Source organism: Peromyscus eremicus, chromosome 8b (assembly GCF_949786415.1).
Source record: "Peromyscus eremicus chromosome 8b, PerEre_H2_v1, whole genome shotgun sequence".
Taxonomy (NCBI): Eukaryota; Metazoa; Chordata; class Mammalia; order Rodentia; family Cricetidae; genus Peromyscus; species Peromyscus eremicus.
Genome location: NC_081424.1, coordinates 9,224,153 through 9,250,787, shown reverse-complemented (window position 1 = coordinate 9,250,787; position 26,635 = coordinate 9,224,153). Strand labels below are relative to the sequence as shown.

General features: G+C 48.5%; 1 protein-coding gene across 1 annotated transcript; it reads left to right on the top strand.

Annotated features, from left to right (window-relative positions):
* The first annotated feature begins 448 nt into the window (after positions 1-448).
* On the top strand, positions 449-25,896 carry Bend3 (BEN domain containing 3). The gene is made up of 3 exons (XM_059272941.1): positions 449-556; positions 1,051-1,247; positions 22,306-25,896. Exons 1-3 carry the CDS (start codon positions 520-522, stop codon positions 24,547-24,549), a joined length of 2,478 nt encoding a protein of 825 aa, XP_059128924.1. The 5' UTR covers positions 449-519; the 3' UTR covers positions 24,550-25,896.
* Positions 25,897-26,635: the final 739 nt, after the last annotated feature.

The following is a 26,635-nucleotide window of genomic DNA, read 5'->3' as shown; positions in this document are numbered from 1 at the left end:
TGAAACTCTGCCTCTCTCCATCAGCTTTTTATTTCCTAGGCAAGATTTGTAAGCAGGCATGAAAAGGGATCAGTCAGCACTCTGTTCATATGGTCTGGTAGTGGGTCAAGCAGGTGAAAGGCCTGGCTGCCTCTGCAGGCAAGCAGAGAGCTTGCTTGAGTGGCAGATGGTGGTGCACGCCTTTAATCCCAGCCCGGGAGGCTGAGGAAGCCTGGTCTACATAGTGAGACCCCAGATCTCTTAAAAGAGAGAGAGAGAAAGAGACAGAGAGAGGGGGGAGGGGGAGGGAGGGGGGAGAGAGAGAGAGAGAGAGAGAAAGAAAGAAAGAAAGAAAGAAAGAAAGAAAGAAAGAAAGAAAGAAAGAAAGAGGGGCATACAAGCTTTTAATTATTGGTAATTATTGGTCCAAAACTGGGCTGGGGGGTGAGGGGGGTCTCTCTGTGGGTGAGGAACACTAAGAAGTCAATCAGTCGATAAATGAAGACCTTGTCTTTATCTTTTCATTTAGTGGAATAGAAGATGAACTCAACTGAATTCGGTGAAGATGTAGAAGAAGGTAAAATAATCTTTTAATTGAACATTTTTGCATAGGTTATACAATCATATAGTCTCAAGTTTTAAAAAGTATTTAATGCGAAGCCTTCCCACCCATTGTTGGCAACCCCTCTATCTATGCCTATTTTGAATTGCTTTTTAAAAGCATAGAAAGATAATGTCCAGGAGTGGATGTAGTTCAGGTTTGGAGTCCTTGGCTCTGGGTTAGTTAGATCTGTCTAGCACCACCACACACATAAGATTTACTTTTTCCTCGTTTACCTCCTCCCTGCAAAAGACTTTTCAACACGTGTTGAACCGTGAGCTACTGTACAGCATTGGCAAGCACAGGGTAAGGACGTGTGCTGGAAGTGCTAGTCAGCATCCTTGAGTGAGGATGGCCACGGAGCTAGAGGGTGGCCCGCAAACACCCGTCACCTAGAGAGCCCTGCTGCGCGTGCACGCGCTCAGCAGCCTTGGTCTTTCCTACTGAACCCCATTTCTTTTCTGCCCTAGTTGTAAAAAATAACGCTGTGAAGGTAGAGGGCGACGATGCTGCGCTGGACTGCTCCCGGAACTCCAGGGCCTCCGAGAAGCACCCCTTGGACAGCGTCCTCACTGCCCTCCAGGAGTCCAGCAAGCGGAAGCAGCTGGGCAGCGACGGCCAACCAGACTCCGTCCCCAGTGTGAAGAGGAGACGGTTGATACCCGAGGTGAGGGCCTGCCTCCCTGTGGTCCCAGATGAATCTCTGCACTCATGGGCGTCTGGCCAACTGTTGAATTCCTGGGCATGAGAAGTGTTTCATTTGAGCTGTCTCACTTGTAGCTCAGCTATTAGAAGACACCTTCAGCGGAAACACTGTATGTCCGTCCTTATGGGGAGAGTGGGGTCTTCATAGTACGACCGCTTTTGAGCTCTTGGTTTTCACTGCCTTTAGGGATTTGGGGGCAAGTGTGGTTAATGGCAGAAACTGTACACAGGTGCTTCCGTGGCTTTGTGTGGAAGGCTGATCCTGGGGAGTTCCAGTGGCAGGTCTTTTCCCAAATTAAGCCCATCATTTATATCTACAAGGGGGATTGCTCCCTAAGGAACTCTCAAGTGAATATTCTTCTCTAAGACAGTTCATATTCTCATTCTCTCTCTCTTTCTCTCTCTCTCTCTCTTGAGACCAGGTCACTACATAGCCCTGATTCGCCTCAAACTTACAGAGATCCTCTTACCTGTGCTTTAGGAGTTCTGGGATTCAAGGCTTTTTTCTTTTTTTTAGTACTAGAAATTGAGCCCAGCCTTGTGCTGGGCAATTGCTTACCTCTGAGCTACACCCCAGATCGTTTTGACTTTTTACTTTACTTGAGACTGCACCTTATCAAGTTGCCTCCTGAGCTTTAACTTGCTTTGTAAATCCATCAGGCCTTGAATTTGCCATTCTCCTGCCTCAGCCTCCTGAGTGGCTGGCATTACAGCTCCGTGCCACTAGGGTGAATTCGCTACATTTCCTTCTTAACAGAGTCTCACTGCTTTAGCCGGCCTGGATCCTCCCTGTGTAGACCAGGCTGGCTTCAGACCTGCACAGCTCCTCTGCCTCTGCCTGCTGTGCTGGGGTGTACACCGCACACCCAGATGCTACATTTTGTTACTGTTTGCTTGTTGTATTAACCTCACGTTAAGGACTGATGATAGAGAATGGGGAAAGGCTGCGTTTGCCTCTCGCAGCCGCAGTTCAGGTGGGAAGTAAAATGAACCACAGAGAGCAGTCGGGCCTGAGGAGTGAGGCTCAAGGTGAGTGTCTAGCCTAGGCTGGAGCCTTCTGTGGTTCTGCAGATACCACTTTAGTTCCTAGAAAAGCGTTTCACCAGACTCCCAAACCTAGCTCCAAATCTTCTGCCTGTAGCTCCACCTCCACGTCCTGCTTGCCATTTGGGAGAGCCAGGTGTACATTCTGACCTGCATGTGCACACAGCCTGGAACTTTAAGTGCTCAGAGCACCAGGGATTCGGCTCTCTCCACTTAACTTTCCTCCCAGAGACAGGGTTAGCGCAGGTTAGCCCTGAACACTGTGCAACAGCGGATGACCTTGATGACCTTGAAGTTTTGATCCCCCGGCTTCTACCTCTGGAGCACTGGGTTTACAGGTGTGCACCGCCATGCCTGGTTTATATGATGCTGGGGATGGGACCCAGGACTCTGTGCATGCTGGACAAACAGTGTATCAACTGAGTATGATCCCAGCTGTCTTAGTCACTATTCTGTTGCTTCGAAGAGACATCATGACCAAGACAACTCTTTTTGTTTTGTTTTTTGAGACAGGGTTTCTCTGTGTAGCCCTGGCTATCTTGGAACTCGCTTTGTAGACCAGGCTGGCTTCAAACTCACAGAGAATCCACCTGCCTCTGCCTCCTGACTGCTGGGATTAAAGGCATGCTTGGCCAACCAAGCCAACGCTTTGTTTGTTTGTTTGTTTGTTTGTTTGTTTGTTTGTTTTTCCGTGACAGTGTTTCTCTGTGTAGTTTTGGTGCCTGTCCTGGATCTTGCTCTGTAGACCAGTCTGGCCTCGAACTCAGAGATCCGCCTGGCTCTGCCTCCCGAGTGCTGGGATTAAAGGCGTGCACCACCACTGCCCGGCTTCCAAGCCAACACTTATAAAAGAAAGCATTTAATTGTGGGCTGGCTTTCAGTTTCAGAGGGTTAGTCCATTATCATCATGTTGGAACATGGTTCTATGCAGGCGGGTGCTGAAGCAGTAGTGGACCCATAGCCAGAAACGCTTGGTCCTGGCATGGGTATTTGAAACCTCAAAGCCCACCCTAGTGACACACTTCTTCAACAAGGCCACACCTCCTGTCTTCAAATAATGCCATTCCTTGGTGGCTGTTTATGAGCCTTTGGGATCCATTCTTATTCAGACCACCACACCGCCCTTAGTAACTTTGTAGTATTCTTTATGTAGATGTTTCCTATTAGATTTATACCTAAGCCTTTCTTTCTTTTACATTTAGTCCTCTCTCTCTCTCACTCTGTGTGTGTGTGTGTGTGTGTGTGTGTGTGTGTGTGTGTGTGTGTGTCCGTGTGTCCTGATGTACCTGTGGAGGTCAGAGGACAACTTGTAGGAGTTGGTTCTTTCTTTCACTGTGTTCTGGAAATGGAGCTCAGGCCAGCGGTCTTGAAGGCAGGCACTTTTAGATTTTTTTTTTTTTTTTTTGGTTTTTCGAGACAGGGTTTCTCTGTGTAGCTTTGCGCCTTTCCTGGAACTCACTTGGTAGCCCAGGCTGGCCTCGAACTCACAGAGATCCGCCTGGCTCTGCCTCCCGAGTGCTGGGATTAAAGGCGTGTGCCACCACCGCCCGGCTTAGATTTTTTTTTATATTTTATGTGTATCAGCATGTATGTCTGCGTACCACGTGGTTGCCTTCTGCTCTCAGAGACCAGAAGAGGACATTGGATCTCCTGGAACTGGAATTAGAGATGGTTGGGAGCTGGAAACCAAACCTTAGTCCTCTGGAGGAGCAGCCAGTGAATTGCTCTTCACCATTGAGCCGTCTCTTTAGGACATGAAAGTTTTCAGCCTCTTCCTTCCAAAGCACTGTGACTTCAGTTTTCTTTCCTTATTTTATTAGCTTTAGTACAGTTGAGCGGAAGTGATGAGCAGACTCGGGGTTTTGTTCCAGATGATGTTTGTGAGAAGGTTCCTAGTTTCTCACCAGGAACTATCATGTTAGAGTAGGATTATGGAAGATACTCCTTTTAAAATTTTTTCTAATCTAATCCTGTGCAGGGTGTGCCTGTGTGGGGGTCAGAGGTCAACCTGTGGTACCTTTTTTTTTTTTTTTTTTTTGAGACAGGGTCTTTTTACATAGCCCTGGCTGTCCTTGAACTCACTATATAAAACAGGCTGGCCTCAACTCCCAGAGGCCTCTGTCTCTGGAGTTCTGGGTCTTTTTACATAGCCCTGGCTGTCCTTGAACTCACTATATAAAACAGGCTGGCCTCAACTCCCAGAGGCCTCTGTCTCTGGAGTTCTGGCATCAAAGGCTTGTGCTGGTAATTGGTTCTCTCCTACCAATATTTGGGCCCCGGGGTTTGAACTCAGGTCCTCAGCTTACTGGCAAGCGCCTTCACCCGCTGAGCCCCGTCACCCCATTCCCAGATACTTCTTTCCAAGTTGAGCCCCAGTTCACTGAGGATTTTTATTATGAATGATGTTGGATTTGGGCATCTGTTGATACGATCACGTGACTGTTTCTCCTTTACTTTGCTGTTGTGGTAGATTATATTAACTGGTTTTCCAAATGTTGAACTAGCTAAGATCTGACCTGGATCACAGTGTGTGTATATACACACACACACACACACACACACACACACAGACACACACACACACACACATTTTTTTTTCCCTGTTTGCTTTTGGTTTTTTGAGACAGGGTTTCTCTGTGTAGCCTTGGTTGGCCTCAAACTCAAGAATCCGCCAACCTCTGCCTCCCGAGGTGTGTGTCACCACACCCAGCCATTTTTTTATTCATTGTTAGATTAAGTCTGACAATATTATCGTGAGCATTTCTGTGTCTGTATTAATGGGAGATACCGTTGTGGTATTTTCTTGTTGTGTTGTCTGGTTTTAATATGAAAGCATCCTGGCCTCATTGAGAGTCGACATAGAATGTTTATCTTCCAAAGATATTGTAGAGCTATTGGGTTGGAGATGTGACTGCCTGGTAAGGTGCTTGCCTGGGTGCAGAAATTCTGGTTCAGCTTCTAGTAGCACACGAGTGAGTGCAGGGGTACACGCCTGTGGTCCAGCCTTCTGGAGGACAGGCAGGACCATCAGAACTTGTAGGTCAGGGTGTGAGTACAGTGGTACATGCCTGTGGTCCAGCATTCTGGAGGACAGGCAGGACTATCAGAACTTGTAGGTCAGGGTGTGAGTACAGTGGTACATGCCTGTGGTCAGGGTGGTCCTCAGCTATGTGGCTACACAGTGCTATTGAGTCAGCCTGGAGCACATGCAGTCCTGGTGTGTGTGTGTCTTAGAATTTATTTGGATTTATTTGATGTATTTATTTATTTATTTAGTTTTTTTCAAGACAGGGTTTCTCTGTAGCTTTGGAGCCTGTCCTGGAACTCACTCTGTAGACCTGGCTGGTCTCGAACTCACAGAGATCCCCCTGCCTCTGCCTCCTGAGTGCTGGGATTACAGACGTGCGCCACCACCGCCCGGCGATGTATTTATTTTTTAAAGACATGGCCCTGTGTAACCCAGGCTATCCTCCTGCCTCTGCTCCCAGATTGATAGGATTAGAGGCCTGAGCCAGCAAGCCTGGTTGGTGCAGTGCTGGAGCTCAAACTCAAGCCCTTGAGCGTGAACACTAGGTCAACACTTCACCAACGAGCTCCATCCTCAGACAAAGACTGGCTCTGCTATGTACCTTAGGCTGTTCTGGAACTTACTGCACAGCCCAGGCTGACCTTGAATTCATGGCGGTCCTCCTGCATGAGTCTCCACCACAGTGTGTGATACCATCTCTTCCTTAAGTGGTTATGGGATATACCTTTCAAATCGTCTGGGCCGATTGGCTTCAGTTGTGGAAGACTATTTACTGATTCATTTTTCTAGTATGTTCAGCTATATTCAGATTGTCTGTTTCCTGTATAGATTTTAACAGATTGTGTCTTAAGGAATTGGTCTATTTAATCTGAGTTATCACATTGTCTCCTCCAAAATTTCAGCTGTAGAGCGGTCAGTATTCATTTTATTATCGATTTGATGGCCTTGTGATCTTTAGTGGTGGCCCCCTGTTTTTCCTTCTGAGTTTTGGTCTGTCATAGTGAGCTGGCCTCTAGCTCACTATGCACCAAGGTTGACGTTGAACTCCAGATTCGCCTGTTGTTTCCTCCCGAGCGCTGGATCATAGACCTGTGCTGTGTCGACGTGCCCAGCCTTAGACCTGTCTTTTGTGACGTATACTTGGTGCTTGTCTCCATACTTAACCTCAGATTCATCAGCTGTGGTTTTGTCATTTAGCTCAAATCATTTTTAATTTTCCGTTGTGATTTCTTCTTTGACCCATGTGTTATTTATTAATTTTTAATATTTTGTTTCCAGCATTGAGGATTGGACATAGCTTCCTGTGCATGTTAAGTAAGCACTCTACCGCTGATGTGCATCCCCAGCCTAAGTCTGGTTATTGGGTTCACATGGTGGTTAGTTGTCTTTGTTTGTCCCTGACGTCCTATCTCCACCCCTTCCCCCGCCGCGCGCGCGCGCGCGCGCGCACACACACACACACACACACACACACACACACACACACAGGGTTTCTCTGTATGTATAACAGCCCTGGCTGTCCTGGAACGCTCTATAGACCAGGCTGGCCTCAAACTCAGAGAGCTCCACCTGCCTCTGCTCCCAAGTGGTTTTAATTATCAACTTGATGGGCTATATTATATTAATTATCAACTCACCTGGGCAGGGAGTCTCAGTGAGAGATCTTCTGGAGTAAGTTGGCCTGTGGGCATGTCTGTGGGGATTTATCTTGATTATGTTAATTGGAGTGGGAAGAACTGCCCACTGTGAGTGGCACCATTCTCTAGGCAGTGATACTTATCTGCAGGAGTGGAGAAAAATGAGCTGAGCTAAGACAGAAGACATGTGTTCATTGCTGTCCTCCGTTCCTGATGATGGATCTGATATGGCCAGCTTTGTACCTCAAATTCTAATTGGTCTTAATAATAAAAACCTGGAGTCAGGTCTCAAGGGTAAATGCTGAAAGATCAGAGAAGCAGTACAGCCAGCCACTAGAGAGATTTCTTACCTCTACTTTTCCTCAGACTGAAAAGGTGAGCTCCTGTCTCCTCCTGCCTATATTCTTCTCTCCGCCCAGCCATATCACTTCAGTCTCCACCTCCCTAGTGCTGGGATTAAAGACCTGTGCGTCGGAACTACTGGGATCACAGGCCTGAGATCCCAAGCGCTGGGATTGAAGGTGTGTGCCACCACTGCCTGGCCTCTATGGTTAACCGGTGGCTGGCTCTGCCCTCTGGTCTCCAGGCACAAACCAAGCACACAGCCTCCTCGGGTTCTTGAGTTCTGTGTTATGTTCACTACAGCCTGGAACTATGAGCTTAAAACACAAAGAATCTTTGCCCTAAATTGCGAAGGGTTACTTTGGCAGTCTCTTATCTTTTTGTTACATTAGGTAGTATGTTACCGCTGTTGGGACAGCTCACTCTGGGCTAGCTGATCTGGGAGCTTCTAGGCAATCCTGCCTCCCGTTCCGCTGTAGGAATGCAGACTGCCCGACCAGCTTGGGATGGGGGTGCTTGTGATGGACCTCAGTGTGGCCAGGCTTCACCCGCTGAGCGTGCCCTGGCCCTGAAATCGTTTCCTAGTTGTTGTTTTGTCTTCCTGTTGTTTGTTGTGTGGTTTTGTGGTTGTTGTCTGGTTTAATGTTTTTTTTTCCGGAACAGGTGTTAATCCCACTGATAGAGAATAAGATCACTACCGCAGTTTAAAGCCAAATCTGAAGCAAGCTTTAATTAAATACTGGCCAGGTCCATACCCAGGTTCCCAGGAAATAGCCCAGAATTAAGTATGGCAAGGGCTTAAGAAGGAAACCCATAATTCATTGCATTTCCCGTCAGGTCCAATCAGGGGCGAGCACACATCCTGACATCTTTCCTGCCTATGTACCTCCTGCCCACATGTGATCAAGCACGTCAGTGCAGATGGGTCAGACAAACTTGTTTAGGGGAGTGAAAACATGTGACTTGTTATCTCCCATAAACAGTGGCCTCCAGCATTTCAGGAACTCTGTCCTTGGGCAAGGGGCTTGCATTTGTATTTCATGGCTCTCTTACGCATACTAGTTAAAATTTAAAATGTAACTTTGGCCCGTACAAGGCCTTACAGTATGGCCCAGATGGCTTTGAACTTGTTCTGTACAGAGCAGCTAATATTTACAGTGTTCCTGCTTCAGCCTTCGGTGGGAATAATGGCATTTGTCAGTACTGGCTCTTTTTAGGTTTTGTGGGGGGCGGTGGTTGTTACTGTTTTTTTGAAGCATGGTCTCACCATGTAGCCCTGCTGGCATCTATAGCTCAGGCTGGCTTAAAAGTCACAGTGATCAGCTGCCTCTGGTGAGATCACAGGTATGGGCCAACATACCTGGCTCTTTTTAGTTTGTTTTTTGTTCTGTTTTTAAGCAGGGTCTCTCTACATAGCCCTAGCCATCCTGTAACTCATTATGTAGACTAGGCTGGACTCAAACTCAGAGATCTGCTTGCCTCTGATGGGGCAAAGGCAGTCACCACCATCCCGGCTTTCTTTTTAGGTTTTAATTGAGCATTTGTATGATTCCATTTTCTCTCTTTTATCATATCACATCTTTTTTTTAACACCCCCGCCGCCGCCGCCCCCCACCCACACATGGTACACTAGAGTGTAGTATACACTTAAAACTTTAAAAAAAAATAATTTATTTATTTTTATTTTATTTGCATTGGTGTTTTGCCTCCAGATATGTCTATGTGAGGGTGTCAGATCTTGGAGTTATGGACAGTTGTGAGCTGCCATGTGGGTGCTGGGAATTGAACCCTGGTCCTCTGGAAGAGCCTTGCAATTAAAACTTAAATAATATTATTCAGGCCGGGAGGTGGTGGCGCACGCCTTTAATCCCAGCACTCGGGAGGCAGAGGCAGGCGGATCTCTCTCTGTGAGTTCAAGGCCAGCCTGGGCTACAAAGTGAGTTCCAGGAAAGGTGCAAAGCTACACAGAGAAACCCTGTCTCGAAAAACTAAAAAAAAAAAAATATATATATATATATATATATATTATTCAGTTTCAGCAACAGGAATATTAGTGCATATAGGACAAACACACATACGTGTATCCTGAGACTGCTATCTGTTAAGTGGATAAGAATAAATTTTGTTTTATTTTTACATTTATTTGTGTGTGAGCGTGCTCAGCGGGCTGTATTATTTTGGAGGTCAGAGGACAACTTGCAGGAATCGGTCTGTCCGTCCGTCCTGTGTGTTCTTAGTCACTGGACTGCCAGGCCAGCGTCCTGCTCTGCTCTGTTATTAGCAGACCTGTGCCGCGTCCCTGTCCTCAGCATGGGGTCCTGTTTTGTGTCTTCCCCTCCCTTCCTACCCCCTCCCTGCACGGCTGGAGTCTCCCTTCCTCCCTCAGGCTCTGATAAACCTGTGCAGAGGAATACACAGGGCCCCAGAACATTCCCAAGTAGTTCTGTTTTTAATTCCTCTGCCATGATCTGGAAGGAATTTTTCTCTGACATTTACTGAAGACCTAGAACTTTTGAAGGTAAAACCCACAAAAATTCGAGTGCCCCCTGACCTGTTGGAGTTAACTCTGAGGCCTCTCCGCCTGACTCATCATAGACGTTTGCCCTGGAGATCTCGCTCTTGGCTGTCCTCCGGGTGTCTGCGATCCTCTGTGTTCACTCCAGTTTCAGGGGTGTCTGTTGGTCCGTGCCCTCTGCTGTCTGGATCCTAGGGAAGTTGTTTGCTTTGTAGTTTGTTGAAGCTGTTTACTTGTTAAAATGGGTCAGAGACTTCCAAGTTGTTTGCATGGGGAACCAAGGTCCCCAAAGCACTGTTCCTTTTTATGACCAAATAATAAATAGTCCATTGTGTGGCTGGATCGCATTTTGTGTACTCACTCATCAACGGATGGACACTTGGGTGGTTCCCACTTTGTAACTGTCCTGAGTAGTATTTAAGTAAAGTAAAGCAGTTTTTAGAGATCTGTGTGTGAGTACAGGGTTTCTGTGCTGGAAGTCAGTGGATAACCTGGTGTTGTATTCATCCTCTCCTTTCTCCTTGATTGAGACAAGCTCTTTGTTCACCTCCATATACCAGCCTGAGACCTGATTGCTGTCTGTACCTCCCATCTTGCCTTAGGAGTGAGTGATGATATTTTAGATGTCAGCTACTATGGTTAGCTCTTATGGGTTCTGGGGATTCCAGCTCAGGTCTTAGCACTGGGGCACTGAACTGTCTCCCCAGCCTGAGCGACATATTTAAAAAAAAAAATCTATAATGCCCATGAACAAAATTGAATTTTTTTCACACCTTAAGCATACTTATGAAGGAATACTTAGAAATGGCCACCCTTCACCCTAACCCTGCCCTTGCTTCGTACTGTGTGATGGGGGAAGGGCTTCGTGCGTAGCTGGTCGTGACTCCCTGACTACCACTGGTATGTGTTGAGGCGAGTAAAATCCACAGAGTGCTCAGTGGAACAGCTTGTGTGAAAAGCAGCGAACCATTAGTTCTCTGTCCCCAACGTGTCACAGAGTGTCCCTGGCTGCTCCAGAGCACATCAGACATTGTGGCTAAGACACGACAGTATTTGAGCAGGAGGAATGAAGACACAGATTAGAATCTGAAGCTTACCACTGGCTTTCTTCTTCAACTTTTACTTTCTGTCTGTGCACAGGGTCGGTGCTAGGGCTTGAACCCAAGGCCCCCGACACACTACCGTTTGCCTTTTCTTCTTTTTGTGCCGGGGTTCAACTACTGAGCTGTCCCTGACCTGTCTTATGCAGCCCAGGCTGTCTTCAAACTCCTTATGTAGCTGAGGATGACCTTGAACTCCTGGTCCTCCTGATTCTATTCCAGTGCTGGAATTATAGGTGTGTCATGCCACATTGGTTTATGTGGTGTTGCTTTCTTGGAAGCTTGTGCAAGTTTATGTGTCAGTAAATCAGTATTCTCAGAACCCTAAAGATCTGAGAACAACTAGAAATTTTCAAGACTAGAATGTGGGTTGAGTTTCCAAAATAACACCACTCTGGTTCAGATAGGGTTGGTGCTTGCCCCTTCTCTGGAGTTTCTGAGCCTTCTGGATGTGATGGTGGGGCGAGGCAGGAGCCTAGGATCTCTCAGCACTTCACCATCCAGTGAGTGGGGACCTGGAGGTAGCAGGTGCATTAAAAAGAGTGGAGGGGGCCCGCCAGCAGTTTTCAGAGCTAAGATACAGCATGCCTAATGTGCTCACAGCTCTGCGTTCAGTTCTGTTTCACAAGAATTAACAAGCCCAGTGTGTTGTTCATGGTTTATAATTCCACACTAAGAAAGCAGAGGAAGAGTTTGAGGTAGTCTGGACTGTGTAGTGAGTTCAAGGCCAGCCTGAGCTGCAAAGCCAGCCCTTGTTTGGGAGTGGGGCAGATGCTCATTGTGTAAAGGTACGGAAAGCAAGCCTGCAGACCAGAGGTTGGTCTCTGGAGCTCACAGGGTGGGAGGGTCTCTCTCTGGCTTTCACATGTATGCTGTGACTTGCGTATGTGCAGCATACACAAAATGAACACAATAACATTCTTTTAAAGGAAGCTGGAGAGTAGCTCATTGGTAGAGGGTTTATCCTAGTGTTGTACAGTTCTGGGCCTAATAACAACACAATGAGAAGAATACATAAATAAAATAGGATAGGTTACAGTGTTTTGGAAGGAAGAAATGAAAACTTCTGCGGGTACCAGAGCTGTTTATATACACGCTCAAAAAGAAGCATAAAACACCACTGGGGAGAGGTGGTTGGTTCAGTGAGTAAGAGCAGCTCCCCGCACCCAAGTGCTGGCTCACGCCTCTCCGTAACTCCAGTTCCAAGGGATCCACACCCTCTGTGGGCTTTCAGGAAAACCAGGCAAGCACACAGTGCACATATGTACATGCGGGCAAAATACTCATACACATAAAACAAAAGGTATATAAAAAGAATCTTTTAAAAAATAAATTCCCCCTCCCCTTTTTGGTTTTTGTTTTGTTTTTTTCAAGACAGGGTTTCTCTGTGCAGCTCTGGCTGTCCTGGAACTTGCTCTGTAAACCAGGCTGGCCCCAAACTCAGAGATCTACCTGCCTCTGCCTCTGAGTGCTTGAATTAAAGGTGTACACCACCACTGCCCAGCCTAGTTATTATATATATATATTTAAGGCTGGAGAGATGGCTCAGTGGTTAAGAGCACTGCTCTTCCATAGGTCCTGAGTTCAGTTCCCAGCAAGCAACCACATGATGCTCACAACCATCTATAACGAGATCTGGTTCCTTCTTCTGGCCTGCAGGGACACATGCAGACAGAATACTGTATACATAATAAATAAATAAATCTTTAAAAAAATTTTTTTTTTTAAATTTTGTATAGATGGATATTTAGCCTGAATGTATGTTCATCATGTGCATGTCTGGCCCGTGGAGGTCAGAAGATGGAACTGGAATCCCCTGGAACTGGAGTTATGAACAGTTTCAAGCTGCCATGTAGGTGCTGGGAATTGAACCCAGGTCCAGTGGAAGAGCAGCCAGTGTTCTTAACCACCAGACCATCTCTCCAGCTCCCTGACTTTTTGTTTTATGACTGACAGTTAGTATGAAACTTAGAAGAAAAACAGCGTTCTTGGAAGAGTCTGACAAGGACCGGGAAGACTGGCTCTGGCCCTCCCTGGAGCTGACGTAGACATGGCACACACGGCCAGAATTTCTCTTGGCAGTTTAAGTTTTTCTTATGCCATTTTTTTTCATTTATTTATTCTCTCTTTCTCTCTCTCTGTGTCTCTGTCTCTCTCTCTCTGAACGTGTGTGTACCGTGGCATGTGAGGTTCAGTTTACAGGAGTGGGTCCCAGGGACTGGACTTGGGTGGTCAGGCCTGGCGGCAGTCCTGCTGAGCCACCTTGTCATCTGGGTGGTCATCTTTTTGTTCACAGAAGTAGGGTGATAGTCAAGAGCTGTGTCAGGCAGTGAACTCTGTTTTCCCAGGGCTTTCTGTCTGTGTGGATCTTCTGCTGTTGCCGGCCATGGTGGTGCACACCTTTAATCCAGCACTCAGAGCAGAGGCAGGCGGATCTCTGAGTTCGAGGCCAGCCTGGGCTACAGAGCGAGTTCTAGGACAGTCAGGACTACGCAGAGAGAAACCCTGTCTGGAAAAACCAAAAAAATAAAAACTCTTCACTGTGGTTGGTTTTCGGTTGGACAATAGAAAACAGTCCTTGTAGCTGTCTCATTCTGGCTACACTCGGTGTCCTCTAGGTGTCTGACTGTTGAACAAGCTGGGATTCCTAAGATGCCTCACAGAAACTGAGGCGGATAGGTATTGCAGTTTTCCCCATTAAAACCAGAAAGACTGAGAACTGGTGCTACCGGGTCTGCTCTGTCAGGAACTGTGCGTTTAACCCGGAGCTGAGAGAACGTCGGGATGAGTGTGAGATGCAGACTCCTTCCAGGGTCTGCAGCAGCATCAGGAAGGCCTGAAGAGAAAGCACTGGGTGTGACCATGGTGTGCCCAGGGTCTTGCTCAGCTCTCAGGCCCTCGGCGGCGGCAGCGGCATTTTTCTATCAGCAGTAGGTAGAGTGAACCCCAAGAGACCTATCCCTAAGTGAGTCTTGGCACTTGTTGGAGTTCTGTTGAAAATGTAAGATAAGTATCGCCATCACTGCCATGATTCCAGAATAGTGGTGCTACCCCCTTCTGCCACGTGGCGTGGCCGACGCTTGATGTCACATCCCTTCTCCACTCCTGCTTCCCACAGGCACGCTGCTTTCTTGGTTTCCACTGGGCTGACTCCCTGGACGCTGCTTAGCCACCTGTCACTCACTGAACTGAATTCAGTTACTGCTGTAGGATCTGGGGTGTGATGGCGATGGTCAGTACTTAGAGCACCGGCGGCCATACCCTCCTATCTCCCCGGGCTATCTGCTGCCTGTCACTCCCTGGTGGCCTCACTCTCATTTAGTCCCATTGTCCAACTGAGCTCTTGAGGCATTCCCTCGTGAGTGCAGGTGCTTGCGAGCGGAATGCCCATCAAGATCTAGGCTAGATGCTTGCATCAGAGCCCGAGCGTGCCGCAGAGTTCCCGTATGGTTGGAAGATGCACCTTGGAGAATTGGGAACTGTCAGCCAGACACCCTGTGCCAAGTAGCACAGATTTAAAGATTTCTTGATATTCCTAGACAGCTCAGCAGAGATTTTATCATCGGCAGTAAATGCAGCCAGCACATCGTTGCCTTGGCAGCGCTTGAGGAATTCATCGAGCGCCGAGTTGACAGGACAGCGGTGTAGGACGATCTAACCCTTCCTTCCCCTCGGAGCTGGTGTTTTGTGTTGAGCTGTGCACCAGGGTGAAAAACGCTGCCCTCGACTGGGACTCTTCGCTTTTTTATCAGGCAACTTAGTCAAAAGTGTTTCCATTGATGAAAGTGTTTCCATCATGCCAGGTGGGGATGGCAGTGTTTGTGTTTATAAGACTAAGAGAATCATGGAGGGGTTTCCAGTCAGGTGTTCTCTCACGTCCTGCTTGCGTAGGAACGTGGAAGAATCCAGAGATGTAGTTCAAGGTTGGTGGTGAGTCAGTCTTCTAGGAGTCTTACCCCGTAGTTCTCTTCCAGACTGTCACTAGGACAGGTCTTCCTCCAGAACACGCACTGTCCAGTAAGTGCCGCTCTGACGACCTCGGTGCCCAGAATCCTGTTCCACATGTGCTACTGGGGCTGCGTGTCAGGAAGCAGACACTGCTTTCAAAGCTATTCTGTAGGCCAGGAGGTGCCCGTCTTTAACCTAGCACTCAGGAGGCTGAGTTTCACAACAGCCAGGGCTATACAGAGAAGCCCTGTCTCAGGAAAGCAAAAACAAACAAAACAAAAGTTGTTCTGCATTACTTAGAGTTAATTATTGTGATTACAAACTCAAAGTTCTCCGTGTTGTCAAAACCTCATAGTAATCCCATGGTCTGTGAAACTTACTATTTTAAAGATTTATTCTTACTGTTTTTAATTATGTGCGAATATGTGCCTTTGTGGGTATGTGCACATAAGTGCTGGTGTCCAAGGAGGCCAGAGGTGTCTGATCCCCGTAGAGCTGGAGTGGTTGTGTGCTTCCTGAAGTTGGTGTTGGGAACTAAACAGGGTCCTCTGCAGGTGTGTTCTTAACTGCTGTTCTTAATTGCTCCAGGCACACCCCTGACCACCAAAATCATTTTGATGCAATACATAAAATTGCTAAAAATCTAATTTGGTCTGCAGAAACTGGCAAGTAAGACACAAGAGTTTGCCAGGGCAGTGCTTCCCTCAGTGACCGACAGCTGCAGGCTCCTTCAGAGAAGTCTGCTCAGGAGTGTGCTCAATGTGCATACACAGGTGTGCACATAGAAACGAAAACTTGATTCTTATCGGTGCAGTGCAATCAGTTTTCTACTCTAACAGTGTTTTGCTTCTTTGAAGTTTTTTACTTCCTCTTTTCCCATTTTCCTTTAACTTGGTTCTGACACACTGGATGAGTTTCCTCATCTACTAGCCCCAAAAGCCTTTTGGAAGTAAAGATTCTTAGTCTTAGTTTTAAAAGCTCCATACTTGTTTAGCTTTTGGACTCTGCTTGTGCCTTCAGTGTTTTCACACCGCATTTCTGCTCCTCCATAAGGAAAGCCTGCATGATCCTGTCCCAGACACTCCAGGTACGCAGGGAACCACCATAGGCCCTGCTCAGCTGGTTGTTCCTGCAGTCTCATGAGGACTTTAGGTCTCACAGCATGAGCCCCTTGATGTCTGCCTAGTCCCACAGCGTTAGTCAGGGTTTCTACTGCTGGGAAAGACACCGTGACCACAGCAACTTCTCTAAAGGAAAACATTTAATTTGGGTGGTTTAATTTAATTTAATTTACAGTTTCAGAGGTTTAATCCATTGTCGTCATGGTGTGGCACATGGTGGCATGCAGACAGACTTGGTGCTGGAGAAAGAGCAGAGAGTTCTATACCTTGATCCTCAAGTAACAGGAAGTGAACTGTGTCTCACTGAGTGAAGCTTGAGCGTGTATGAGACCTCAGAGCCCGCCCCCACAGTGACACACTTCCTCCAACAAGGCCATGCCCACTCCGACAAGGCCACAACCCCTAATAGTGCCACTCCCTTTGGGGGCCGTTTTCTCTCAAACCACCACACAGGCCACTCTCAGATTTTGGTGCTTTCCCAACCGTCTTGGTGTAAAGGTAAACAATCCTATTGCCAGGCCTTCAAGACAGCCTAGTTTTGTTAAGAGACTGCTCTGGGAAAGCCCTGGAAGAGCAGGAGTGAAGATTCTTAGCTCTGTCTACCCTTGTCTCTCTGCTTGGAGGTGTGGTTCTGTCTTACCTCCCCTCTTCCCCATTCTACTTTTCCTCTCTCCCTGCCTCTCTTCCATCCTCTCCCCCTACCTTCTGTGTCTTTTTGTTGTTTAAGATAGGGTCTCATGTAGCCCAGGGTGGCCTAGAACTCTCTATATGGATGACTTATTTCTGATCCTCCTGCTTCAGCCCCCCTAGTACTGATAGTTGTCCGTGGTGCTGGCGGCCCCACCCTAGGCTCTGTGTAACCGGCGGGCACTTGACCAACTGAGCCACGCTCCAATCCTCTCACTTGTTTGTTTGCTTTTTGAGACAGGGTTTCTCTGTGTAGTCCTGGCTGTTCTGGAACTCGCTCTGTAGACCAGACTGGCCTTGAACTCCCAGAGATCTGTCTGCCTCTGCCTCCCGAGTGCTGGAATCAAAGGTGTGCACGACCACACATGACTGTGCAAGTAGAAGAGTCATCCTGTTGCAAAATAAAATGAAAGAGTTGCATGTGCACTCTCATACTCCCTGCCTCTCTGTGTCTCTCTCATTCTCATTCTCATTCTCTTTCTCTGTGTGTGTGTGTGTGTCTAGGTCAATGAATATGAAACTTTATGTTTTATTTGTTGCCTGGGTTAGTCTAGAGGCGCTGGGCTCAAGGGATCCTCCTCCTTTGGCCTCCTGAGCAGATTGGAGTCCAGGCAAGCTTATTTTGGAAGTAGCTGGCAGAGCACACAGAGGAACAAGCTGCTCCTGCCCTGCCTGCAAACTTGCCAGCCTCAGGTGAAGGCCTCGGCCTCCAGGACCAGCAGGCTTGAGCATCTCACGGCACGGATCCCAAGTTGTCAGCTCTCCATTTCTCCAGAATGCAGGTGGTCAGATGACTTCTTCTCTCATCCATTTTTAAAAAAGAGACTAATTTGCGGTTCTAAATAGAGTGGCATGCTACCTTCCTATATTCTCATTTTTTAAAAAAGGAGCTGTTCCCGCTTCTAGTTGTGTCAAATCTGATTAAATGCATAAAAATTTTCCATCAAGAAAGAGTAACCTTCTAAACTGGGTGTGGTAGCACCCCCCTGTAATCTCAGCACTGTGGGAGACCAGGTCATGAGGATTGAAAGCATGTTCATGGCCCTGAGTTTGGTTCTTACTATAGTATGAAACAAAATCTTGTCTAAAAAGGGGGAGATGGGGCTGGAGAGATGGCTTAGAGTACCCGAGTTCAATCCTCGGCACTTATATCAGGCAGCTTACACCTGCGCGCAGCTCCAGAGATTCTCTGAGCTCTCAAGCACCTGTATTCACACACTCATACCCATACACAGTCAGACACACAGCATTACAAAATAAGTTAAACATTTATTAATTTATTTTCTGTGTAAGTGTTTTTCCTGCATGCAGATATGTGTACCACATGCCTGTCTGGTGGCCAGGGAGGTCAGTAGAGGGTGTCAGATCCCCTGGAATTGGGAGTTTCAGATGGTCATGAGCCATGTGGGTGCTGGGAACCGAACCTGGGACTTCTGGAAAAGGAGTCTGACCTCTTAAGCAGTGAGCTGTATCTCCTAGAAATAAAGACATTTATTTAAAATAGAATTTAGAAGGGCTGGCTTTAGTCTGTGGTAGAGCATTGCTGTAGCTTGAAGCCTTGGGTTCAGTGCCTAGTACGGAAATAAGAGTCCGTCCGCTCTCTGGCGAATAGCCAAACAGAACTCTGAAGAGTTGACGACCCCTTCAGCCGGGGCTCTTTAAGGCGCTCCCTTGCCACACCCCTCTGAGAAGCCTTGCCCTGCTCTGCACTGAAAACTTGCCCACACCATGACTTCTGCTGTGCTTAAGAAAAGTCTTGTTTAGCACGGTCCTGCTGTCGTAAATATCTGTTACGTACTTACTACTGGTTGGCCTTGTGTTTGGTGTGTATTATCTCACTGGGTCTCAAACGATCTTGCTGCAAGACGTAGAAGCTGAGACATTCCCGGGGCCTTTTCTTAGGCAGAGGTTGGACAGCGGTAAAACATCTGCTTCAGTCACCACGTGTGTGGCCGGCAGGCATTCGGCGACTCTTCTCTGTTCCAGCCACTGTGCTCAGTGTGGCATAGATCAGAAATGGAGTGTGCCATCGTTTAGTGGACAAGAGAGGGAGGGAGTCACGAGGAAGGAGCAGAGCAGGAGAGTGGGTGGCAGACCACCCACAACCTTCCCCCCCATCCGCTCTCAAGAGGTGAGGTGTGTGTTAGACCCGCTAGGGGGACAGATGCCACGGACCTTATGGTAGCCTCTACAGACCCACCACAAAGCAGGCTCTTGGCCACTTCATGGGAATCAGAACATCATCAAAAATCCCTCTGTGGCCATGACCCTAGTACTCAGCAGGTGGAGGCAGGCTGAGAGGGAGACCCCATCTTAAAACACAAAACCAAAAACCACCACCCAAAAAAATAGGGAAGAAAGGATCCCCAGTGGAGGATGCCGTGTAGCTCACAGTGGTGGATTGCCTGGCGTGTATAAGCACCCCGGCAACACAGAAGAAGGACTCTCTGTATGCCCAGGTTTCTCTCCTGTGAGCTGTCTGAGGGGTCCAGGAAGTACTTCACCAGTCAGTGTGTGGAAGGTACAGGCGGCTCCGGGCTTCCTGTTTGGGGTTCAGTCAGTGTTGCCGAGGCCTGCTCTCCTGCGTGTCTTACTGCCCGCCACCTGGGCAAACCCTAGCCCTTGAGAGTGTCCTTTTACCCTACAAAGAATTCATGTTCAGTTTTGTTCTGGCACTGGTTATGATCTGCCAGGGCGGGGTAAACTGAGGTCAGATACTGTCTTCTATACCCTGAGGACTCTCTAGTACCCAGGAGCTTAATGCGGAGCCATAGCTCCTGATCTGCATTTTAGCAGAACCCATGTGTGGACATTAGAATTTCAGCACAATTTGACAGAATCATTGTATCAGATGAAATGATTCTGTCAAAAAGGAAGATATTTAATAAAGGCAATTCTTGAAATTTGAATAAAGGTCTCTCCATCTAGCTGGTACTCAGTACACTTCTACATGACTCACCTGCTTCACTTCCCAGCTCCCACTGTGCACAGCAGCCCCCATGCTCCCTCAGACAGCCGCAGCCTTTCCCTGCCTCTTTGTTTCCTGTTGTTCCTTTTCAGTGTCCCCAAGGCCCCATTTTCAATGTCCACTCACTGTCTGAGAGTTTTCAACTTGTTCCAGATACTTGGAGAACACCGGAGAGTCAGCTGTAAAGAGCTAAGTCCCCAGCCCTTACACCAAAGTTTTCAAGTGTAATTTAATTTAATATGGTATGTTGGGGGGAGCCTGTGTAAGAAAGCTGTGAACTTACTGTGAACTGTGTATTGGGCAGCATGCAGAATGTTCTTACCACAGGGTGGCTACGCTGAATAGTTTAATGTCAACTTGACACAAGCTAAAGTCATCTGAGAGGAAGGAATGGTAATTAAGAAAATGTCTCCATAAAATCAGGGTGTAGGGAAAGAGTTGCATAAACTATGATAAGCTTGAAAACAAGGACATGAAAAGAATACCCTGGTATGTATGTGCATATTATCTCTGTGGGAAAGGCAAAGGCCTGGGAGGAATAGTCTTGTCTCTTTTCACATGACCAAAGATGATAAGATATAATACCAGGTATGTCCCTACTGTACTTGTCTTGCTTAAACTAATTCTAAACATAAAAAAAAAGAATTTCAGCACCACCAGGCGGTGGTGGTGGTGGCACACGCCACGCCTTTAATCCCAGCAATTGGGATGCAGAGGCGGGTGGATCTCTGTGAGTTTGAGGCCAGCCTGGTCTACAGAGCCAGTTCCAGGACAGCTAGGGCTGTTATACAGAGAAACCCTGTCTCCAAAAATAAAACAAACAAACAGACAAACAAAAAGAATTTCAGCAGCACCGTTGGGCGTGTATCGGCTCTTTGTCCAGCTGTGGAAGGAGCATCCTTGGTGCTCTGGAGCCGCGTGCTCCTCCGCTACCTGCCACGGCTTGCTAATCAGCACTTCTGATTAATTAAACTCTCAAGTCTATGTTCCATCAAGTTCCTGACTATTGGTCTCTGACTGAAATCTGGTTACTGGCCCATAGAGTCAAAGTTCCAGCGTGTGTGCGCATCAGTCCGCCAATCACCAGTCTGTTGTGTTTATTGTCCACGGATTGCCCCCCACCCCAGGCAGCCACTGATCTGCTTTCTGGAGCTACAATAGATGTGTTTTCTAGACTTTTTTACATAGGTGACTTTAAATAATCGGCTTTTTGAGTAATACAACATGGCTTCTTTCCTCATTCAACAGCTATTCTGTGGTCTGTCAGCTCTTTTCTTTCTTTCTCTTTTAAATATGGTGTCATATAGCCCAGGATGGCCTTGAACTTCTGATCCTACTGCTGCCGCCTCCCCACTGCTGGGACTTCTGACATGCACCACTGTGCCCATCTTTAAAACGTATTAGTTTGTTGTTTGTTTAGTGGGGGGCAGTGCTGGGGTCAAACCCTGGATCTTCTGCGTATTAGGAAGCACTTTACCACTAAGCTAGATTCCCAGCCCCCTCTTTTTTTTTTTTTTTTTGACAACCTTTTTCCAAGGATTATAGATATGTATCACAACATCCAGCTAAAAGCTAAGTTTAGGTATAGGTCTAGATTTTTTTTTTTTTTTTTTTTTGGTTTTTTTTTTTTTTTTTTGTTTTTTGTTTTTTGAGACAGGGTTTCTCGGTGTGAGTCCTGGCTGTCCTGGAACTTATAGTAGACCAGGCTGGCCTTGAACCTGGACATCAGCCTGCCTCTGCCTTCTGAGTGCTGGGATTAAAGGCGTGCACGTGCACCACCACCACCACCACCACCACCCATCCAGCCAGCTTTTCTTATCTTATCCCATCTACCCTTTGCCTCTGGGCTCTTCTCGTTCTCTAACTTCTGTAAATCTTACTCTTACTCTGTGGCTGGCCCCTGGAGTCCTCCTCCTCCTCCTCCTCCTCCTCCTCCTCCTCTTCCTCCTCCTCCGGCTCCTTCTCTTTTCACTCCTCCATCTCTTGTCCTCCCTCCTGTTCTAGATTTCTCTCCGCCTGCCAGCCCCGCCTGTCTCTCTCTCTCCTGCCTTGCTGTTGGCCGTTCAGTTCTTTATTAGACCATCAGGTGTTTTAATCAGGCACAGTAACACAGCTTCACATAGTTAAACAAATGCAACATAAACAAAAGTAACCCACCTTAAAATACTACTCTACAACAGAAACCTGCTCCTGGAAGCTGCATGCTGAAGCCACCATGGCAAGGAACCGCTGTTCCTATCCGAGAACAGTGAGGTGTAGGCCGGGGGTGGCCTGCTATGGCTGGGCAACCGCGGCATTTCTTCACGTTCAGTTGGTCTCTCACCTGTTCTAGGCGTTTTTGGCCTGCATTACCAGTTGGTCTTTGTTAGCCCTATAGGCAGGAAGTCTGGCACAAGTATTCTACAAGAGTGGGAGCCCTTCCTGGGTCTAGCCTGAGCCCTTTCTCAAGGAGTAGGGAGATGGAACAGGTTGGCCCTCAGATGCTACTGTATATTTGTGGTACATTCCTGGATGAGCAGAGTGGTTTGGACAAGGAAGCGTTGACCTTGGGTCCTTTGTGTTGTCCCAGCCCAGTCTAGTGCAGTGTATCAGGACACACCTAACTCTGCAAAATGCTTTCTGTTTCTTAGGCACTCCTCGCAGGCATGCGCAACCGTGAGAACAGCTCGCCCTGCCAGGGAAACGGAGAGCCAGCCAGCAGGGGCAGGAGTGGCAGCTGTGTGTGGCCTGCTGAGGAAGAGCCTTCCAATGAGGCCACCACCCCTTCCTACAAGAAGCCTCTGTATGGCATCTCGCACAAGATCATGGAGAAGAAGAACCCTCCCTCTGGAGACCTGCTCAGCCCCTATGAGCTCATTGAAAAGGCAAACTCCAGTAACAGCCCTTCTCCTCTGCGCCTGCTGAATGAGTCTCAGAAGCGGGAATGTGGTGCTGGGGTGGCCAGTGATGGGGACCCCAATATCTACTTCCTGATCCAGAAGATGTTCTACATGCTCAACACGCTCACATCTAACATGTCCCAGCTTCACAGCAAGGTGGACCTGCTCTCCCTCGAGGTAAGCCGCATCAAGAAGCAGGTGAGCCCTTCGGAGCTGGTGGCTAAGTTCCAGCCTCCGCCCGAGTACCAGCTCACTCCCGCCGAGCTGAAGCAGATCGTGGAGCAGAGCCTGTCCTGCGGCGACCTAGCCTGCCGCCTGCTTGTGCAGCTCTTCCCGGAGCTCTTCAGCGATGTGGATTTCTCCCCCGGCTGCAGTACCTGCGGCTTTGCCGCCAAGCGGAAGCTGGAGTCGCTGCACCTCCAGCTTATCCGCAACTACGTGGAGGTCTACTACCCCTCTGTGAAGGACACAGCTGTGTGGCAGGCTGAGTGCTTGCCGCAGCTGAACGACTTCTTCAGCCGCTTCTGGGCCCAGCGGGAAATGGAAGACAGCCAGCCAGGCGGCCAGGTCACCAACTTCTTTGAAGCCGACCAAGTGGATGCCGGCCACTTCCTGGACAGCAAGGACCAAGAAGAAGCTCTGTCTCTGGACCGCAGCAGCACCATCGCCTCAGACCACGTGGTGGACACACAGGACCTCACCGAGTTCCTAGATGAGGCCTCCTCCCCAGGTGAGTTTGCTGTGTTCCTCCTGCACCGGCTCTTCCCAGAGCTGTTTGACCACCGGAAGCTGGGTGAGCAGTACAGCTGCTATGGCGACGGTGGCAAGCAGGAGCTGGATCCCCAGAGGCTGCAGATCATCCGCAACTACACGGAGATCTACTTTCCCGATATGCAGGAGGAGGAGGCCTGGCTGCAGCAGTGTGCCCAGCGTATCAACGATGAGCTGGAGGGCCTGGGGCTGGAGGGGGGCAGCGAGGGGGAGGCCCCACGGGACGACTGCTACGACTCCTCCAGCCTGCCAGATGACATCTCAGTGGTCAAGGTGGAGGACAACTTCGAGGGCGATCGGCCTGGCCGGCGCTCCAAGAAGATCTGGCTGGTGCCCATTGATTTTGACAAGCTGGAGATCCCACAGCCTGACTTCGAGATGCCAGGCTCAGAGTGCCTGCTGAGCAAGGAGCAGCTGCGGAGCATCTACGAGAGCAGCCTGTCCATTGGCAACTTTGCCTCCCGCCTGCTGGTGCACCTCTTCCCGGAGCTCTTCACCCACGAGAACCTGCGCAAGCAGTACAACTGCAGCGGTTCCCTGGGCAAGAAGCAGCTGGACCCGGCCCGCATCAGGCTGATCCGCCACTATGTGCAGCTGCTCTACCCGCGGGCCAAGAACGACCGCGTGTGGACTCTGGAGTTCGTGGGCAAGCTGGACGAGCGCTGTCGGCGCAGGGACACGGAGCAGCGGCGCTCCTACCAGCAGCAGCGCAAGGTCCACGTGCCTGGCCCCGAGTGCCGGGACCTAGCAAGTTATGCAATCAACCCCGAGAGGTTCCGAGAGGAGTTTGAGGGGCCCCCACTGCCTCCTGAAAGGAGCAGCAAAGACTTTTGCAAAATCCCCTTGGACGAGCTGGTGGTCCCCTCGCCAGACTTTCCGGTGCCTTCCCCCTACCTGCTGTCAGACAAGGAGGTGCGTGAGATCGTGCAGCAGAGCCTGTCCGTGGGCAACTTTGCTGCCCGGCTCCTGGTCAGGCTCTTCCCTGAACTCTTCACGGCCGAGAACCTTCGACTGCAGTACAACCACTCCGGGGCTTGCAACAAGAAGCAGCTGGACCCCACGCGGCTGAGGCTCATCCGTCATTACGTGGAAGCTGTCTACCCCGTGGAGAAGATGGAGGAGGTGTGGCACTATGAATGTATACCCAGCATCGATGAGCGGTGTCGCCGCCCCAACAGGAAAAAGTGCGACATCCTCAAGAAAGCCAAGAAAGTGGAGAAGTGAGAGGGCTGGGCCGCCCAGGGACTTGGGTCACCACAGGCTGAGCAATGGGTGGGGACCGAGCATTGCTCCGGAGCTCGTGTACGGTACCCACAGACAGGCACCTTATGTCAGTGGGGAGTGGTTTCCTACATTTGCACACTTAACACCTACCCAGCCACAAGAAAGCAGCCTTGAATTTGGTCTCTTGTATTCACGACGTTATTCTGTGATCCCTGGTGGCACAGCCGGAGCCCGGGAGTAGCCAAGCTGTGAAATCCAAGAATTGACAGGGTAGGTCCCTCCTCAGGGCTGGGGCGCCCTCCCTAACCCTCACAATTCAAAATACAAATTTAGACTAGATGTGGTAGCCCACACCTCTACGCAGAGGCCATTGGACCTCTGTGAGTTCAAGGCCAGTCTAGTCTACATAATGAATTCCAGGCCAGCAGGGTTACATAATGAGACCCTGTCTCAAAAACAGCAAAATACAAATTCAGCAGCTTGTTTCTCTCCCATGTTTTACATCTTCCATTTTTATCTTTTTTTTTTTTTAAATTAAAATTAAATCCTTTTAAAGAAAATCATCGGGCTCTTTGGGAGCCATTTTATTTAGGGGAAAAGAAATCTTAAAATATTTGAAATGAGATACTGTAAGATTACTTAAATTGCTGGGATTTTTAAAGATGATTTTAGATTTATGCTTTTTTTTTTTCTTTAAAGAAATGCCATATTCAGGCGTTATGGGTAACTGGCTTCAGGTGGCACAGTGACTAGTTTTACTAATCCTGTGTTTGACATCTGAGTTTGGAAGAGTCCAGAAGCCCCTTGGATCCAGCAGACAGGATGGAATCTAAGTACTAGAAGTAGTGCGTAGCCCCTTGATACTCTGTGAGTCCCCTTCTGCCGTGGCCCCCCGAAAGGTTCCCTGGGGCTCAGCCTGTCTGCCTGCCCTGTGGTGCTCACTGTAGACAGAACACTGGAAGAAGATATGAATGTAGGTAGATGTGGAGGCTCAGTTCACAGGACTCCACGTGAGCTGTGTCCTCCACAGCCCTGTTCCCTCTGCACACAGAGATGGGACACAAGGTGTAGGGACATTTTTGTGTGATTTATGGGTGGGCTTCTCTTGGTTCACCAAGAACTGTTTACTTTTCCATGTATTTGTACAAAGTCCTATCCCCAGACCTCAGTGTTAGCTCCTCCCATGAGCAGCATGGCCTTGTACCTCGAAGAGCCTAGGGCTCTTCTGCGGGTGTCGGAAGGACCCAGACCATCTTAAATGGAGTACCCCTGCCCTTTCCCAGCCCCACTCAGACCTCCTCAAACCTTCCAGGAAGTTCTGCCGTCCTGGCCTGGCCCGGCCCAGCCCGGCCCACCCCGGCCCACCCCGGCCCACCCCTGCCCTGGAGGCACACATCTCTTCTACCCTCCACACTGGGCCAGAGCCTAAGAAGGAAAGGAAGCAGTGTTTCCAAACTGAATCCATCTACCATTGACCTAGAAAATGAATTGAGTTGCCTGGGTAGTCATAAAAGCCTCGTGGGACATTTCAAATGTGATAACTTAATGGCTTACTATTTTGCTACCTTAATATGCAGAAATGATAGAAATAATCTATGAATTTTCTCATGCAGATAAGAACTTTAGTTCTAGTAGACAATATGATATAATTTTGCATGTACCCAATGGGCATTTAAAAAATAACATAATTTTGAATACTATAAAGCTTCTATTCACTGTCATTTTCAGGTTATTTATGCTGTAACTGTAAACCTAAATTATTGATGTTGAGAAGTACACAGGGCCTTCATGGCTCTCTGTCACATGACCACACCTGCAAACATATCTCCTTACTAAAAAGTGGGGGGGGGTGCTCCACAAACAAAGCAACCTTCTTTGTGCCCAGAAAGAAGGTCACAGGGGCATCCAAAAGACTCCCCCTTCCCCTTACTTGGGCCTCTCTCCAATGCCTTAGTCTCTCTCTCTCTCTCTCCCTCTCTCTCTCTCCCTCTCTCTCTCTCTCTCTCTCTCTCTCTCTTTCTCTCACACACACGCACGCTCGCATGCATGCATGCATGCACACACACACACACACACTACCCCAAAG

Bases quoted from the DNA above. Each gene is read 5' to 3' on its own strand.
- Bend3 (XM_059272941.1), top strand. From the start codon at position 520: ATGAACTCAACTGAATTCGGTGAAGATGTAGAAGAAG. The intron at 557-1,050 runs GTAAAATAATCT...TTTCTGCCCTAG, and splicing joins CGGTGAAGATGTAGAAGAAG to TTGTAAAAAATAACGCTGTG. The intron at 1,248-22,305 runs GTGAGGGCCTGC...TCTGTTTCTTAG, and splicing joins GGAGACGGTTGATACCCGAG to GCACTCCTCGCAGGCATGCG.